Source organism: Crocuta crocuta, unplaced genomic scaffold (assembly GCF_008692635.1).
Source record: "Crocuta crocuta isolate KB4526 unplaced genomic scaffold, BGI_CrCroc_1.0 scaffold44, whole genome shotgun sequence".
Classification (NCBI taxonomy): Eukaryota; Metazoa; Chordata; class Mammalia; order Carnivora; family Hyaenidae; genus Crocuta; species Crocuta crocuta.
This window is the reverse complement of record NW_027530179.1, coordinates 2,688,280-2,707,273: the sequence shown is the minus strand read 5'-3', so window position 1 is coordinate 2,707,273 and position 18,994 is coordinate 2,688,280. Positions and strand designations below refer to the sequence as shown.

The 18,994-nt window shown below is 43.7% G+C and overlaps 1 protein-coding gene across 2 annotated transcripts in view; it reads right to left on the bottom strand.

The window, feature by feature from the left end:
• The window catches only part of RCAN2 (regulator of calcineurin 2), a 222,029-nt gene that overhangs the window by 94,731 nt on the left and 108,304 nt on the right, over positions 1 to 18,994 (bottom strand). The window contains exon 1 of one of the 2 annotated variants that reach the window (XM_077764845.1): positions 5,734 to 6,004. The exons of the other annotated variant lie outside the window; for it this stretch is intronic. Coding sequence (XP_077620971.1) covers positions 5,734 to 5,820 — 87 coding nt within the window. The 5' untranslated portion in view covers positions 5,821 to 6,004. Of the gene's footprint in view, positions 1 to 5,733; positions 6,005 to 18,994 lie in introns of those variants that run through there. 2 annotated transcript variants of the gene reach the window in all.

Genomic DNA, 18,994 nt, shown 5'->3' with positions numbered 1-18,994 from the left:
TAATGTTTTATTTATTTCCAGGAGAGAGAGGGAGAGACAGCGTGAGCAGGGGAGGGTCAGAGAGAGAGGGAGTTACAGACTCTGAAACAGGCTTCAGGCTGTGAGCTGGCAGTCAGCACAGAGCCCGACGAGGGGCTCGAACCCATGAACCGCGGGATCATGACCTAAGTGAAAGTCGGACGCTTAACCGACTAAGCCACCTAGGCGCCTCGGATTTCATTCTTTTTTGAAGATTAAATCATATACAGTTCAAAGTTGTCCGTGGTACTGAGTGAGTTTCTGAAGACCCTGAAAGAACTGTAAAGCTCCGGAGAGCCAGAAGGTCAGGGTTACAGTCAGACCCTCTACCCTGCACTGTGTCTGCAAGAAGCAGGAGAAATAGGCATGAGGCTTGACCAGCTCTCCTCACGATTACCCAGGAGCGTCTGTTCCAAAACAATCCGCGATACTCATTGCCCACATATTCACTGTGTCACCTGTCTGTCTCCTCAAAGCAGGGTACAAGGTGTATCATACCAGCTCTGCTCCATCCTTCTCCTCCTACGACTCCCACCAAACAAAACAAGTAATTTGAAATTTCCAGGGGTTCAAAATGACAAAGAGATTTCATTGTATTAAGTGGCCGTGATGTGCTGGTTTCTTACATAACTCACACAACAGCATGACAGACACCATGAGTCAGCCACCTCATGCTATTGTGCAGAAAAGAAAACAAAATACACAGAGCATTGAGCATTCCCCTCCGCATGGTTATCATGTGTCCAGAAAAGGTAAGAGACTTGCCCAAGGTTACATGGATTGGAAGGCTACTGGGAAGATTTCAAAAGCAGAGGAGAGAAAGTAGGCCTTATGAGTTTAGCTTAAAAAAGCCCTGGCCTTTCTGAAGTGGGGGGCAAGCGTAAGTCCTGTAGGAACCCTAAGATTCCAAGCATATGAAGAATTATGCTGAGAACAAATTCCTGCTTATATTATTTCCTCACCCCCAGAGAACCAACAGGCTTAAAATATAACATGGGGAAATCAGCCTAAGCACAGCTTCTAGAAAGGAGAATCTTTTAAAAGTCTAAATAAGGACATAAGATAGTAATAGCCTCAGTAGGCTATGAGTGAATGTTTGATTGCGATAGGCTAAATGGGGGCCTGAGTAAAACAGCGGAACTTCAACTAAGATGGCCTCTTTCATCTACTGTCCCCTCTACTGGAATGCTTTGCCCTCAGATCCAAATGTGGCTCTCTCACTCACTTCATCTGGCTCTCTGAATGACATCAGAACAGTGACATTCCATAAAGTGTCGCCTCCCAGAAATGCTTCTTTAAATGGACGTCCATTCAAAAGTGGTGAATGGAATTTCTGGAGAAAGACCAATATGGCAGAACTCTATTTGCCACATTTCCCCCCCTTTCTTGGTACTATTGATTTAGCAGCTTTGGCAAAGTTTAGGAAATTGGAGCTTGAAGGACCCCCAATGCAACCCCCTCCTCCAACAGTTTATCCCCTCACAGCTTCATTTTTCTTCATAGCTCTTATCACTACGTGAAATTACAGAACACATCTATTTGTTTCCTAGTAGATTGTCTACCTCCCCTATTAGACTATACACTCCACAAGGGCAGGGATGTCTGTCTGGTCCATCTCACGGTGTCTAAAACACCTCCTGGCAAGTTGTTAAGTGCACCACATGTGTTTTTGAAGGAATGAACAAATCTCTAGTATCTTTGAAACTTTTGTTTTGCTGATAAGATCTGTCATGTTAATCCTGCCTGTTTCCTAATGAGAAGAAAGGAGTTTGTGAGCCCCTGTCCCCTGTATGACTGCCCATGGAGAAGAGACTGGATCTATGGAATATGAATCAGGAGCCCTCGACCCCAGAGAGGAGGCATCCACCTCTTTTCTGTAGGAAAGGCTTTTATTACAGAGAACCAATAGCCCCAAGCTTGGATGTCCCCAAGGGGACGTGGAACATTCTGCTGCAGGCTACCTCTGTAGCTCTGAGAAGGCCACCCATGGTGGCTAGCCGTGGAGAAGAGTGTTTACCGTTGGCTGGGAATAAGGTGGAAGCACTGAGATGTGGTGAAATGGCCAAAAGTATTGGGTGAATCTCAACATTTCTGACAGCTTAGAGACACTGCTTCGAAAACTGCATATATCATATCTTCATTTGGGGGCTACGGCTCAAAGTGTTTAAGTAGAGGTTATCTAGATAGTTCTTGACTGGCCCGATCTGCACTTATCTGTGCCCAGGAGAGACAAGCCGCTGACTTTATATGATAATCTGTGCCTAGGCTCCGTTCAGATCAGCCAAGTTAGAAGTTCTGGGCTTGAGGCCTCGGCATTGTCAATATTTTTTCAAGTTCTCCATTGTGCCGTCAAGTTTAAGAACCACTGGACTAAAGTGAAATATAAATTTCATTACCCATATTTAGATCCCTTTCACTTTCTCAAGGGTTTGGTTCCGTGTAGAGGAGGAAGATTACTTTTAGAAATATGAGAAGAATACTGGACGAAATCAACCCTACACACACACATGCACCATCTACAATTCATCATATCATTTCCCTTCTATTGGGAGTGCTTCAAATTTCTTCATCTTTCTGAACATTCTTATACCATAAAACAGACTGTTAAGTTTATACCACCACCAACGGAATTTCTGGAGAAAGACAAATATGGCAGAACTCCATGTGCTTGATTTCTTCCTCTTTTTGGTACTATTGCTCTAGCAGCTTCGACAAAAGTTAGAAATTGGAGCCTGAAGGACCCTCAATGCAACCAGCTGAGATCCATCATTGAGGACAAGGCTTTCTCAGTTGCGATAGGATACTAGATTTGTATATGCCTCTCCTCCTTTCAAATAAACTACTGCATTTATGAAAAGTGCCTCTGGTTGCATAACCATGCTCTTCCATAGGTGATACATGTAGAAAATGAGAGTCTGTAAAACGCAAAAAGGCCTGAGATTAATCAAGCTGGTTGCAGGCAGGGGAGACAAATCCTCCCTAGGTGCCTCCTTTTCTCTAACACTAATTATTAAAGACTTTGAAGAAAGGGAAGGAAGGAACTCTTCGCTCCACCTTGTATTGGGGATTGGTGATTAATGAAATTTACCTTGGGAGAAACTTTGGCGCCAGCATTTTATATCTGAACATCTTTTCCTGACAATAAGCAATGCTCACTTTTTTCTCAATAAACCTCTTTAGCCTGCCTTAGTTTGTTGATTTCCCCCCTTTTTACCAAGCACAAATTAGGTCTTTGCTTGATAATAATGTCACCATTTTACATTAAATGATCAAATGTCTGAAAGGAAGAGCTGTGTTTTCCAAGTTGCTAGTGGTGTGTGTGTGTGTGTGTGTGTGTGTGAGCGTGCGCGCACGCATGTGTCTGTGTACATGTGTGTTGGGGATTTGGGAGGGAAAACAGGCTGTGTGGCCTGTCAGTGTAAACTCAGCTGGAGTTCGGACATTCCAATTAACTGACAAAAATAACCTATCATCTTCAGAGAATGTCTAAAAAGATGACAGTGACGTTTATGGTTATGGCTAACAGTTATTGAATACTGAAGATGTGTCAGGCGCTGTGTTAATTATTTTATGTGTATTATTCTCTTTAATCCTCCTACCAAGCCAATGAGGTACTACTATTATCCGTACATTACAAGTGAGAAAATAAGGTGCAAGAAAGATCTGACCCAAAGAAACAAATCCATTGTGATTCAGTGGTGTTTAGCAGTAAAGACATCTAACACATGTTTCTGGTGAGAGTCTTCCCAGAAAGCCAGAAAACCCCAGGAATTTCTGATGAACAGTGTCAGCTGCTTTATAATCAGGCCCTGCCACACTCTGCTGTTTCCCTTCCAATCCCTCACAGACATCCTACTGCAGTCAAATGCATTGACTCACTTGACTGCAAAACGGAATGCTTCCCATCCCCATGTCTCCTCCTTTCTGTATCAAAATCTACCCATCTTCGAGTTCAGGTCTCACTTTCTCCACAAAGCCATCCCAACCACTCAGGCACAACCAGCTGCACAAATTTTGTGTCCCCTTAATTCCACAAAACAACCCCCTTTAAGAAATATTGCATGTCTTTATCACACACACACACACACACACACACACACACACACACACACCCCTCCATCATCTAAGTGTATTTTAAGCTCCTTCCATGGCCTGGCATATTGTAGATCTCTGATACACAATTTCTCATTATCATTTCTTGGACCCCCAAAAGTTCAGATTATCTTATGACATTTGCAGAGTAAGCATGTAATCAACAGAACAAGCATGTAATCAACAGAACTGGTAAGGACAGAGGGAACTATATACAAAGTTTTGCTTTACATACACATAATTCTGCTCCAGCAGTCGCTGGAAGATGTCCCTCTCCCCAGTTCCCCACACTGGACTTTGGGTTGGTTTTACACCGGAGGGGCTTTGATGGCTGCTCTCTCTCCGGAAATGCTATGGCAGGTGTGAGAGGCAGGACAGGGACTCCCTGCACGCATGTTTCCATTCTGGACCCCGCCATAGGCAGCACCAAACCATTATATTCTAATTGTCTGAACCTCAACATGATGGGTGGTAGACACTTCCACAGCACTGGCAGAAAGGGTCAACACATCTGAAATACGCAGAAACAACAAAACAGATTCTTGAATCCACATCAAGATTCAAACCGCAGTCTTGAACGACAGAGCCAAGTGTTATAATGCTAGGGAGCACAAAAATCCCCACCCGGGAAGCTACCGGGTATCACCTACACACTCAACAATAAAGAATTCAGGGTCTTCCTTTAAGTAAAGACTGAGGTGAGGGTGGCAAATGATTATGTAGTGTAATTCCCCTTTTCTTCCTTCTGTTACACAATGAGTAACTGTCCTTTCTATGTGTGTGAACTGTTTAAATAAGAAGCTTCTGCTTGTTCTTCTTTTCACTGCGAGAGAAGAAATCAAAATTCCCGTGTACAAGCACGGAATCTTTTTCATAATATAACACCAAATGGAAAAAAAAAAAAAAGGCTCGCTATCATCAGGGGACAATCACCCATGACAATTAAACAATTGCTGCAGACAATCTGTGAGGACCAATGGCCTCGAACGTTCTGTCTTGAGATGCAAAATTTGTTTATGCCTGAACTTTCTTTATGGCCAGCCGCTGAGGGATAATGACTTGCTTCCTTTGCCTGACAAAGAAAATGTAGGCGGCTGCCCTCCAACTTTGATTTGCAGGGAGCTTGAGATTGAAACGGACCAGCTTTTGTTCGGTTGGAAGACCAGACCGGCCACACCACGGCACAGTGAAGTGACATGCCGTGAAGGGGTTACTGTCCAACTCTCGGGGTGTCCTGGGTGCGGTGTTTATGATGTGTGCTTTTTTTCATTCAATCGTTGATCTAATACCCTTCTCCACATTAAGGACCGGCACATTCTCCCTATTGACACAGACCGGAGACTACGACAACATGTCTATTGTGAAAGGGACTACTGGGGATCTCCTAACAGAACAGGCAGAACAGACCACGGCAGACCTTTTCACATTCAAAATTAATGTGCGGCGCGGGTCCCTCTTCGAACTTAACTCTAATTAACACCGGCATGCACTCACCGCTGGCATTTCTAGCGCTGACTGGGAGCTGAAAACTATTCACCAAAGTCCTCTCTCCTTAAGCTAAAAAGGCTCCGCCAAGCAGCGGCAGTAACGGCAACAATGAAAAATACGATGGCAGGTGCATACCTTAACCTCCTGATTGGTAAAGACCTCGACATCCACCACACAGGCAACCAGAGTGGAAACATCACAGTCCATGCTAGGGGCTGGCATTCCCCCTCCTGAATTTGCAGGCAAGAGCTAGGCGACCTCAGAGCTGTGCGGGACGGGAAGAGCCTCCAGGTGGACGCTGCCGTGGCCGGCCGGGTGCCCCTGTGCCCTGGTGATCGCCGGGGCTCGGCACCTGCAGCCCGCTCCTTCTGCACGCACGCAGCCCGCGTCTGAGGCTGCACAGCAGAGTAATGAACGGCCCCGGCTCTCTCATGGCAATGACATCACCACAAAGACTGACACAAGCTGAAGCTATTTTTTTCCCCCAAGCCTTTTATCTCGAGGCAGTGCAGTGGAGCAAATTGAACATGATTATGTGCTAAATCTGAACTCAGACTAAATCAATTCGGGCAGCCTTAGCTAGGAACTGAGTCATAGCTGTTGTTTCAGCCGAGTGCTTATGTTTGCAAAAAGCAAGGGGGAGAATCTGACACCAGCGGCTCTGCTTTGGGAGGGTGGGTAAATAAGTCTGCAGATGAGCCTCCTGAGGTTAAGGTGTGACAATTTTCTGCCTCGGAGATGAGCAGGAAGTTGAGGCATTCTGCAAATTGCTTGGCTTCTGTTAATTGCCCTGTGCCACTCGGCGAAGCCACACATGTTCTGGGCATCCTAATGCATCCCGGGCACGGGCTGAATAGAAATCCATTCTTGGAGTAACTAAAGAGCTGGTCGTCAGTCATTTAGGCAGCCTGGTAAGAGAAGATAATTAGAGGTCTGTGAGATTCTATTTGAAGCACATAAGTGCAGACCAGTTACTCTAAAAGCACCCTTCCAAGCACAGGATTTCAGGCTGTCTCCAAGGTCATTCAAACCAAAAGCAATCATGGAAAAGGAGTTACAGCAAACGTCTCATGTGGGGACAGATGGCAAGGTCTAATGGGCAAATGCGCTGATGTGGGTCATTGTCAGAGCCTCGGGGATCGATTTCGCCTGAGACTTTGAACATGTCTGGTTGCTTTTTCGGTCTCTCTCCCTGATTGTGAATCGTTGAGGGGCAGGGCTGTGGATAATTCACCTTTCTATCTTGAGACTTGAGTCGAGTGGCAAGAGTAAGCGATAACTGTTTAATGAATGAACCAACTGAACAGGAATAGCCTTCTTTGAAGGTAGGAGTGAACAAAGAGGAAAATATCGGATTAGCTTTTAGTTTAGCGTTAGTTGCAAAAGTCCCAGTGGAACTCACTAACGTTCTAGCAGGATCTATTCCCAGTAGGAGGACAGTTGCGTCACTGATGGCCATTGGAGCGTCACAATTTGCAACAGATTGAAGCCTTTCTAACACATGATTGGACAAAAGTGTTCCAATTTGGCATGCAGATGAGAAAGGTGACTTTTCAGGCTAAAAGTACATGTTTGGTGGTTGCTCCTCATTGCCCCACATTTGAGCCTAATGTTCCCCTCCAATGAGACGTTTCTCACGCTAAATAGAAGCAGTTCACAAAATATTTAGACTGATGAAACTGTGTGTGTGTGGGGGGGGGAGGGCACTTATTATGTGGTCCCAGGGCATTATGGGGAATATGAAGTCATGTATGCAGATAATTTAACTCACACTTACTTAGTGAGGACTATATGCAAAGCTCTACAGTGGATGCTCTTAGGGATAAAATGATGAATATGCAAAATTCACCATCCTCATGGGGCTTAAAATCTAGTGGAGGAGATAAGACATGGAGACAAACATCTACACAATGAGGCGGTGGCAGTGGCGATGGTGGCTGAGGAGCCACAGCATTTAGTAGGAGCACTAAAGCCAGAGCAATGGATAATGAAAGCAGCTGGGGCAGGTGAGCATCAGGAAGGAGAATGTGGCCTCTGCTCTGAGGGGTAAGGCTGTGGCAGACACAGAAGGGGTGAGGGGATCCCATCATACAGGGGCAGTCGACTAGAAATGTTCAGACTAAACAAAAAATAGGTTATTTGAGGGACAAGACACATTGAAGCTTAAATTTGGCTGGAGCCAAGGGTGGACAAGGGAGCAAGATCCAGATGACTCACAGCATTGAGGGACCCTTAGTGTCTACCCAGTGAACCACGGAATTCCTGGAAATGTTTTTGAGAAAGTAAATGGAGTTTATATATACATAAAGTATATGCAAAGATGAATATAACTTTGAATACCATTGACAGAGGCAAATACCACTCAAGATGCAAAACAAAGAAATAGTTATTCATTTCATATGCCATAGAGTATGCGAAAATTTACTATTTTAAAGTTTCATACCATGGGGCGCCTGGGTGGCTCAGTCGGTTAAGCATCCGACTTTGGCTCAGGTCATGATCCTGCAGTTTGTGGGTTTGAGCCCCGCATCGGGCTCTGTGCTGACAGCTCAGAGCCTGGAGCCTGCTTCGGATTCTGTGTCTCCCCCTCTCTCTGCCCCTCCCCTGCTCACGCCCTGTCTCTCAATAATAAATAAATGTTAACAAAAAGTTTCATACCAGTGACATGCTGGTAATTGCTTAATGATCAGCACTCTGAAAGGGAAAGCCCAATGTGTAGTGTTTCCTGATTTCTGTGGTGTAAATATTCTTATCATGGCTAATTTCAAGAAACCAGTATGAAGTCACTTAATGCGAAGTTGGGAAGCGATGCCTATGTCTGTTCACACCGGCCGCTTGAGCTGCTTCCTGCACACTGTTAGACACTCACAAAAACATTCGTTGGCAGGGGCTGCGTCCAGCATGTGTGTCCAGAGCCCGTCAAGGAACAGCAGGGCGGAAGGAGCATTTTAATCACTGAGATCTGTGCATTCTTTCACACTTTCTATTTAGGAAAGGACACACATGTGTTATTTCAAGAAAAAGAATCCCGCGATGATCAGCCTTGGCCAGAGGATGTGAATCTATCCGGGAAGCACAGCCCCACTCAAAATTGTACCATAGGTATTTTTTCCTGATGCATCCTCAGTTTCTCCACTCTGATTTGTTCCTGCCTTGGAGATTCCTTCCTTTGCTCAAGAAACCACTAACTTTTGGCTCTCCTTCTTTCAATTCAAATGAAATGTCGATTCATTTATATTAGCATCAAATGAAGGATAATACAGTCCTACCCATCACAGAGGACTCGGTATTTTAACAAGCGATCAAATATTAAGCTGAGTAAATAGTGTTTTTAGAGTGGATTTATATACATTAAGAGCATATGATTCTATTTTTAAAGTTTTTTTTAATGTTTACTTATTTTGGAGAGAGAGAGAGAGAGAGACATGAGCAGGGTAGGGGCAGAGGAAAAGGGAGGAATCCAGGCCCTGAGTTATTAGCACACAGCCCAACGTGGGGCCTGAACCCATAAACAGTGGGATCATGACCTGAGCCAAAGTCAAATATTTAACCAACTGAGCCACCTAGGTGCCCCGGAGAGAGCATATAGTGATTCTAAAATAACATTATTGGGTTTTTAAAATAGGTTGGTTCCACAAATTGGATATACAATACAATTCTCTTCCCTCTCACCCTCTCCTGCCCCCTTCCCAGTCCCATCCTGCTGCCCCCTTCCTGCCTTCTTTCCTTCCTTTCCCCCTTCCTGACAGCTGAATCCTGGCACAGCTTTGCTCAGGGGCCCCCTTTCCAGCTGAAGTGGCTATAAAACCGCAGGATTCATCCTAATCCGCGGCTCTTCCAGTGACTGACCACATTAAGAAAATGGATGCAAATGATGCAGACCCCTTAGACAAACATCACTTCCCTGCCCCTCTGGCCAGGCAATTCTTGCGGTCACCTCCAAGTGGCCAGGAGGAGATGTGCACCTTTCAACCCCAGAGGCAGCCAAATCTGTCCCGCTACTGGGCATAGATCTTCCCATTACCGCTATGAGGCGTCAGAGGCTTTGCTCCTTCACCGTGTCTTTCCGGATCACTTGTTTTTAATGTTTATTCCAGAAAATCTCTAACATATTCAGATGTAGAGAGAATGTAATAATAAGCCTTCACATACACACCAGCTAGGTGCAAGAATAACTCTGGGGATCAATTTTGCATCCTCTCTGCCAGTGGGTCTCAGAGTGTGGTTCAAACTAGCAGCATCAGCAGCATCTGGAAACTTGTTAGAAATGTAAATTCTCGAGTCCCACCTAAGACTGAATCAGAATTTCTCGACGTGAGGCTGGTTATCTGTAGTCTAATAAGCCCTCCGGGTGATTCCAATGCAAGGCCAACTCTAAAGATCACTGCTGCAGGTCCCCACTCACACTCACGCCTGGTTATTTTGAAGCAGATGCCTGACGTTGTATCATCTCATCTGTAAATATTTCAGTATATGACTCTGAAAGAGAAGGGCTCCTTTTTGGAAATCACAATACCTATCATCACACGATCCGAGAAGAAACAGTAACTCAGTATCATCATCAAATATCCTGCCAGTGTGCACACTGCTCCAAACTGCCAGCGTTCTCTTCCCTCTCACCCTCTCCTGCCCCCTCCCCAGTCCCATCCTGCTGCCCTCTTCCTGCCTTCTTTCCTTCTTTTGTGGTTTGTGTATCCACGTTGGGACCCAAATGGTGGTGTCTCTCATGTCTGTTTTAATCTGCAGAATCCTCCTACATCCCTGCTTTTTTTCTTCTTTGCAGTTTGTGGTTGATGATGAAACCACGTTATTTGTCCTTTAGCGTTTCCCCAGGTTGGAGTTTCATGAGGAGCCCCACACAGTGTCATTTAACTGGTTTCTCTGTTACCTGCACGTCTCATGAGTTAGATCCCGAAGCTTGATAGATACGGGTTTGGCATGAGTCCTTCCTAGATGGTGAAGCGTTCTTCCATCGGGGGTATGTAATGCAAGACTGTCTCTCTTTTGTGATATAAGCAAACTTTCATGTAAATGCCTAGACTCATTCTTTGGTTAGGATTTTCGAAATAATGGTATTCCTTCTTCATGCATTCGTGGACTACTTCCATGGAGAGGAACTACTTCTCATCTACCATGTAGTTACTCTGAGGTACATTTTTGTAAGACAGGCAAAACACACACTGCACTCTTTTCCTTTATTAGCTAGTGTGTGTGTGTGTGTGTGTTTAAATAATTTGCTTCCTTATAATCTCTCAAAGAAGATCATTGAGTTTTTCTAAAAAATATCATTATGAACTTATGAATTAAACATATTTAATGAATTTAAATCCATTGTAGTTTTATTTTATTGATGCTTAACTGCCCAAATTTGGCTGGTGAGAGTCTAATCAGGTTGGCTCCTCTGTCCTTTTGACGCAATCCTAGTGTCTTTGAGGGCTACCTCTCCTTCTAGCATGACAAGATATTCCAGGCTTATCTTGTCCTTTTTCTGTTCCAGATAAAGAATCAACCATTTCTCCAAGGAGCCTCAGTTCCATTTAGCAATTATTTTAACATATTTCCAGATCATAATCTATATACTTATAGAGAGGTCTCTTTGCACTGGGTTGGTTATTGTTTATAAGCATTTCAGTGGACAGAGCTAGGAATTATCTCAATATATTTAAAAGATAGCATATGAGGTCAGACTGATGATTCCAATTGAAATCCACGACTACAGTGTTTTTGCTGAAACCCATCAGTCTTCTATCTGTATCCCATTTCTTCAACATCAAATATCTTGGTCGTTACCAAAACCATAATTATTCATTTGCCTTATCCCATAATATACGTACTGCAGTCTTGTAATTGCATTATTAATACTACAAGGAATGATTTAAGATTCTTTTCCAGTTCTTTTGTCCTTTGGGTACATCCCATAAAGGAGATAAAAATTACTGTGTGTTACAGTCATTTGAAATAGTTACTCTATCCCATCAACTGGATACCAAGTTAGGTATCACTAGTTTCAAAAATTTTTATTTTTAGAAGCATTTACTTTTTAAGGTTCATTTGCTTCCAAAATGTTTCCAAATTTGCTTTCTTTTTTTTAAAAGTAACATCTTTGAGTTCATAAGGATTATTGGTCCCATTCAACTTAATTGTGTTTTATAATTACAAAAATTTGGCATGGTTCAAAAATCAAAACTACAGCTCTACAGTTCAAAGAAATCTGGCTTCTATCCCTGTCTCCCTCACCCCATTCCCTCCCTCCCTCCCTCCCATACTTGTTACTATTACTTCATCTTTATTGTTTATCCTTTCTTCGGTTCAAAAAAAAAACTAGCAAATTTATATGTATATTATTTTTCCTCTCTTTCTTAGACAGATGAGAGCATACTTTGCACACATTACTGTCTTGCTTTTATCACTAAAAAAAAAAACCACCCTAGAGATCATTGCATAATAATATACAGAAGTGTTTCTATTCTTTTTTTTTTTTAATGTTTGATTTATTTCTGAGAGAGAGAGAGAGACAGCATGAGCAGGGGAGGGGCAGAGAGAGAGGGCGACACATAATCCGAAATAGGTTCCAGGCTCTGAGCTGTCAGCACAGAGCCCGACGCGGGGCTCAAACCCACGAACCGTGAGATCATGACCTGAGCTGAAGTCGGATGCTTAACTGACTGAGCCACCCAGGTGCCCCACTATTCCTTTTTATAGTATTCCACTATGCGGATATGTGAGGTTTGTGCAACTAGATCCCTATTGATAGCCATTGTTTCTAGTCTTTTGTTTCTAGTCGTTTGGCATGAAATGGTACAGCCATGGAGAGACTTTGCTCATGTATACGTGTTGTTGCTAGATCCAGTCAAATTCTCCATCGCGGTGGTGCCATTCTGCTTCCTTACCAGCAATTTATGAGAAAGTGTTTCCTCGCAGAAGGCGTTGCAGAATGTACTGGACATTTGCCCATCTGGTGAGCAAACTGTAGTTAGTCTAGTGGAGCTTTGATCGGCACTGCTGTGATGGGCACATTTAAGGGATCTTTCTACACATGTACTAGTACAGCCTTGTTCTAGTCAATATCCCTGACCCTTTCTCCAGGTAACTTAAGTTGTTTCTCACCTGAGCAAGCAAATGTCCTAAACCTACACCAACAGGCCTCACTGAGTTTTGTTCCCATGACTCTTATGAACAGTGAGCAGGGCTCACTTCTCCCAAGCAGGCAGGTGTCTGCTCCATGTCCCACATCCGAGAAGCCTGCCCTCATCAGTCTCTCACTAAGTAGCACCTTCTCACTATCCCCTTCCTCTGTTTTATTTCTCTTCAAAGCACGTACCACCCATGGATGGTATACATTTATTTGTGTAGTTGCATTTTACCTCTCCCGTGGGAATGCAAGCTCCATGAAGGCAGGGCTCCCCTGCCTTGCTCACTGCGGCTTCCCTAAGTGCCTACAATGGGGCCTGTTGTACTATGAGCGCTCAGTGAACATGTGTTGGGTGAATGAATAACTGACTAAGTGAAATCCTTGTGCTTTGAGAGCCAGCTGAGGACAGGTGCTGCCGGGAACATGGACAAGACAAAAGTATATGAAATGAGTCCCTGTGAGGGAGAAATGAGCCTGAGAAGGGAGGGTGAGGCCAGTGAGGTCACTGGGCTGTGGAGACGGTGGGGGTGGAGGCAGGGGAGGGCCATAAGAAGTGAGAGGGACACTGAAAGGGGATAAGGAGGGACACAAAATCAAATGTCCCCATTCTGGGGCACCAGGGTGGCTAAGTCGATTAAGCGTCTGACTTTGGCTCAGGTCATGATCTCACAGTTCATGAGTTCCAGCCCCATATTGGGCTCTGTGCTGACAACTCAGAGCCTGAAGCCTGCATCAGATGATGTCCTTCACTCTCTCTCTGCCCCTCCCCTGCTCATGCCCTTTCTGTCTCTGTCTCTCAAAAAAACTTGTAAATATTTTTAAAAACATTGTACCTGGGTGGCTCAGTCAGTTAAGCATCCAACTTCAGCTCAGGTCATGATCTCATGGTTCATGGGTTCGAGCCCCATGTCAGGCTCTGTGCTGACAGTTCAGAGCTTGGAGCCTGTTTCAGACTCTGTGTCTCCCTCTCTCCCTCCACTCACATTCTGTCTCTCTCTCACTCTCAAAAATGGATACACATTTAAAAAAAAAAGTCCCCATTCTGTAGCAGTCCCATGCTATGTGGCAGGTGCAGTACCCTCAGTCAGACTCAAGGACAGCCATTCAACCACTGCCCAAGTAGCACCTACCAAGGTCCTACAAATCTCTGGCAGCGAATCCCCTAAGTGGCATTCTGAGGAAGCCATCATCATTTCCACTTTGCCTTGCCTTCTTCCCCAGTTCCCAGGGTCTTATACCTGCCTGATCCATCCTTTAATAAGAAGACATACCTCCCCCTGGCAACCTTCACATTGGAATCACATGGTACATTTTACACTAAGCTCTGCTATGCCTAAGAAGCTGACATGCTTGAAAAATGACAGGGATGAAAATAACTAGGGTGTTTGCTTAGCACCCCTGTCTTTGGACATTCAGTTCTCTGAGAACGGCTCCTCCTCCTTCCATCCTGGATTCATCTGAGGGGGCCCTGATCAGACAAAGCCAGTCAGATTCTAAAGAGGGTTCTCCAGACCCAACAACTGGGAAACCCTCCCCTCCCCTCCGTTACATTAGAGGTGAGGGATTTGGCATGACCTTAAACCCCTCCTAAGGTATTAGGAGTTCCAGGATGGATCTCTGCAAAGAAAACTTCCTCACGGAAACATCTTTCCATCTCCAACGGCTTTGCCCTGCTAATCCCTCTTCTAGGTTTTCAGCTATCTAACTAGTTTTCAGGCCACCTACTTTGGACATCTTCATATTGGTCTGATATCTACCTCCACCTGAAATGTCATATTTACTATTTTATTGTGTCTCAGTTGAATCCTGGAATTTATCATCCTGTCATACATCATTTAATTAGGGCTAACCTTTGAAGTCACTGCAAACATTTATTATCATTGTGTTATTTAAATTTCACAATAGGCCCCATTTAAAGAATGAGGAATTAATTTGCTGCAGTTCAAATAGCTATAAAGTGGTAGATACAAGCCACTTGTCTCCACAGCAGAACTCTGAACTTCTCTAATATCTCAACTTTAACATGGTGGAGGAGTAAACATGAACACATCTTTACTTTGGGGAGAATTCTAGTAGGGATGTGAAGGCTGGATTGGAAAGTCGCAAAGCCTTACCTTCAAGAAGATGATGTCAGGGATAACACTGGGTTTCTTATAGAGATGAAAGATTCCATCTACCAGCAAATTCAAGAAAGCCTTCGTGAAAGAGGAGGGCATTTGATATGGATACTGGGTAGAACAAAGATGCATCCAGATCGTATGAGCAAGGTTAAGGGTTTAAAGACCGGCGTACAGGCCATTTAGTTGGGATGGAAACCGTGAAGAGGGCCACGGTGAGTTATAAGATCTGAAGGGAGGCCATGGCCTAGTAGATTAGGACTGTGAGTGACAGGGCGAAGAGTGACTATGTGTCACTCAGTAAGATGTGGGATCTTTCTAAAGATCATTAAAAATCTGTGCAGTAAGTTGAACTGGAATGAACATGGACTACAAATTTTCATAATTGCAGACTCTTTCCAGAGGCACTGAGGGGCTGGGTTATGGAGACACAATAGTAATATAAGGAAAGGGGTGGATAGGAGAAACACCATGGAGAAAGAATGTTTAGGATTTAACAATTAATTGGCTGCCTGGGTAATGGTCTGAGAATAAGAAGCGACAAGAGAAGGGACGCAGGTTGGAGGTTCCAGAAAAAGGAGAAGGGGAGGCAGGGAGAGGAAGAGATTCTAAAGTTCCAAGCCTCAGTAGATAGTGGTAACTTTATCTGAAAAACAAAACTTGGTTATGTAGGTGACAAGAGTAAAATGTGAGCAGTTTCATACATCCATGACGGTTAGATACATGTTCACAGTTTTTCATTTTAATCTTTAACTAATATCATTAATCTTTACACTGGTACAAAAAAAAGCAAAAACAAAGGGTAAGCATAAAACCTGAGATTATGACTCATAGTAGTAATAGGTACTAGTCTTTATAGGTATTAATCAGGGATGGACATTATTGAAAAACTGTTATCAGTCAAAATCTAGAAACATGCCATTTCACCCCTTTCCCCCCACCCTGTTCTTCTCATGTTAAAACCTGACATGGGGAAAATAACATGCAAATCTATGAACAGTGGTCATTCTACACAACTATTCCTACTCTTTTGAAAAGGCTAAGGCTTTAGTTTGCTGTGTAAATACATGAAAGTATTTGATAAGTCTTACTCTTTATTTGAAATTAACAACTTATTTTTGAAGCACAAAAATACTTCTGGAAAAGAAAATGTACCACTTTAGACATGAATTTCTAATCTTCTAGCCAGGTCTGCTACCCTGCCTGTGTTCCCCGTCTCAATTTTGGCAACATCTTCCACCCATTCTTTCTGCATCATAACCTCAGCCACCCTTGATTCCTTTCACTGGCAGACACCATGGGTGCTGGTTGATCCAGAGACTCAATGAGGTTGTTAAAGGGCCCTATCTGTGATTGAGTCTTCTGAAGGTCAATGTCATTCTAAAGCTGACTCCCAGGGTGGCTGTCAGTAGCAACCACTGCCACTCTTTCATTCTACAATTGGCCTACTTAGGTCACATATTCACCTCTGAACATGACTGCGGCTGGGGTAAGGAATATGTTGATTGGCTTAAACCAATTTGAACCTGCTCCTCCAGTAAGAAGTGGTGGTAGTTTCCCCTGAAGTAGGGCTGCATGAGCATGGATGGGCGTGCAAGCAATCTCTGAGTTAGGATGAGCATCCATCGATGGCTACCACTGTTCCAATTCCATACCTTTCAGAATAGGCTCTTGGTTGCAAATGACAGAAAGGGCTCTTGGCTAACTAGCAGAAAAGCAGCATGTAAGGAAGTTATCAGATAGCTCTTGCAGAATTAGCAATTTTGAGAAACAGCTTCAGAAACTAGGTTGGGATGAAGAGGGTCTAAACTGCAGAAGATAACCTCCAGGGTGATGCTGTAGGGACAACAGAAATAGGGCACTACCACTGGAACCCACAACCATCAGACTCGCCACTCCTTTTCTGCTGCTGTGAGTGGTATATAACTATTCCTATGACTTTGTGTAATACTCTCTGGAGTCAAAGTTCTGAGTGTGGTGTTCAGTTGGTCAAGCCTGAGTCATGTACCCCAAGGCCAACTGCCAGGATATCTAGTTAGGGAAATTTTGGTGCCCATGGCCTCTCAGCAACAGGTGGTAGCCCCGCCAAGGGTCATAGAGGGGAGGCTTCCTCAACATAGAACAAGAGGGTGATGCCAGCTCAAAAATAACAAGGGTCCATTATCAGCTTCCTATCCACTATGCCTCCCTGCCCACTCATCTTTTTTAATTTACTGCCACCAGATTCAACTTTGTGGAACTAGTTCTAATAATATCACTCCCCTGGCTCAGATATTTTCATTGCTTTCTTATTGCTGGTAGAATTATAAAAAAATTTTTTTAATATGTTGACACCAACCTACTCCTCCATTTTATTTTCCTAACTGCTTCTCTGCACACATCCTATTTTCCAAACAAAATGAACTTCTTGATATATGCCATGTTATTAAAAGTATTCTGCCTTTGCATGGGTTGTTTCCTATCATTGGAACTCACTCGTTCATCCACCCATTTCATTCAATGGTTATTTACTGAACATACTATGTACCCAGCACACAGCAAAGCACTGGCCATAGAAAGATGGTAAGTCACTATCTCCTTCCTCAGGGAGGTCATGGTAAAGGTAGTAAAGACTTACAATATGATAGGACAGGCTAAGACAGAATAGAATATTATGTACCATGAGTTATATTTTCTACAAATGATGTTGGTACAAAGTGTACTAGAGAGGGGTGTATTGTTTCCCTAAGAAAGGGATATTTTGTTAAACTACGAAACTTAACTAATTTGGTATTCTTCCAGATGGGCAAGCAAGTAGGAAGATGACTATGAAGTGTAGGTGGGGCACGGAATGATGTAGGGAAGTATGAGACACGATGAGTAGACTCAGTTTGCAGAAATTCCCAGGTGCAGTGAGAGATGAGTGGTAGACAGCCATGGAAAATGCACCCAGATGGTTAGGCAAGGATCTGACCATAAGGAGTTTTGTGAGTCACCGACAGGAATTTCAATTTTGTTCCACAGAGTGAACCAATGAAGGCTCTAACAGTAGCCTCTTGACTCTCCCTGCCTCTAATCTCACTGCTATTGTATTTATCTTGCAAGCCATGGGTGGCCAGACAGACCTTTACGCTAAGGACCTATAACCGTATTACTCTCCATGAGAGTGGAATGCAAAGTTGGAACCAGCACTGCATGTATGCAAAAGAATATAGTATGGAAATGTTAAAAATCTAACAGGGAAACAGGCCACTAAGACCTTGTGTTGGAAATTTCTCAGGCTACCTTAGTAGAAAGGTAGGCTCTCCTTAGCTTCCACCACTAAAATAATGCACATGACTTCCATATACATAATGCACAAAGCCATTACAGCTCCTACCCCGCTGTATGGTTTAAATGTCTTATTGTACACTCAGCATGTTGCTAAACACAAAGCATACAGCAAGTAATGAAGGTAAGGTCTGATAAATGGGTAAAAGAATGCATGAGTGAAAGACAAAACAGACTAATGTATCCTCACTTCCTTTCGTTGATGGATTAGCTCTGAGTTGTTCTACCACAGGAGAAGCTCAATTTGCTTTAGATTTTGGTGCTTAGTGTGAAGTCTCCTGCTCCAACACCCTATTCTTTAACTCCCCAAGCTGTGAGAGTCCTGGGGGTTTATACTGAAAGAACTAAGAAGCGTAGCCATGAAGCCTCAGATGCATTTATGTGTATAAAGAGAAGTGGCTGAGAGTCCACCAAAGGTTTGTGCTCTTCCCATAGCATAGAGCTGGAGTTTCCCTATCAGGGCTGCAGTTCCCAGTCTAAGGGTGATCCTGTGACTGCTCAGTCCAAAGGAGTGGAACAGAATTAGATATGCCACTTTCAGAGTTGGCCCCTAAGACCTGCCTGCAGGATCCTCATTTCTCTTCTTCAAAATGATCATTGGAGCCAAGTTTTGAAGATGGCAGAGTCTCTATCAGCCTAGGTCTCTGAATGACCCCAAGGATCACATCCCTATTTCCTTCAACCTCCTCCTCCATCACAATGTCAATGGAGTTTATATGAGTGGGAAATAAACCTCCCTTTTGGTAAGCCCCTGAGATTCTGGAGCATATCTGGTGCACCAGATATCATTACCCTAACTAATATAGTATCCATGTGTATGTGTGTGTGTTAAAGTATG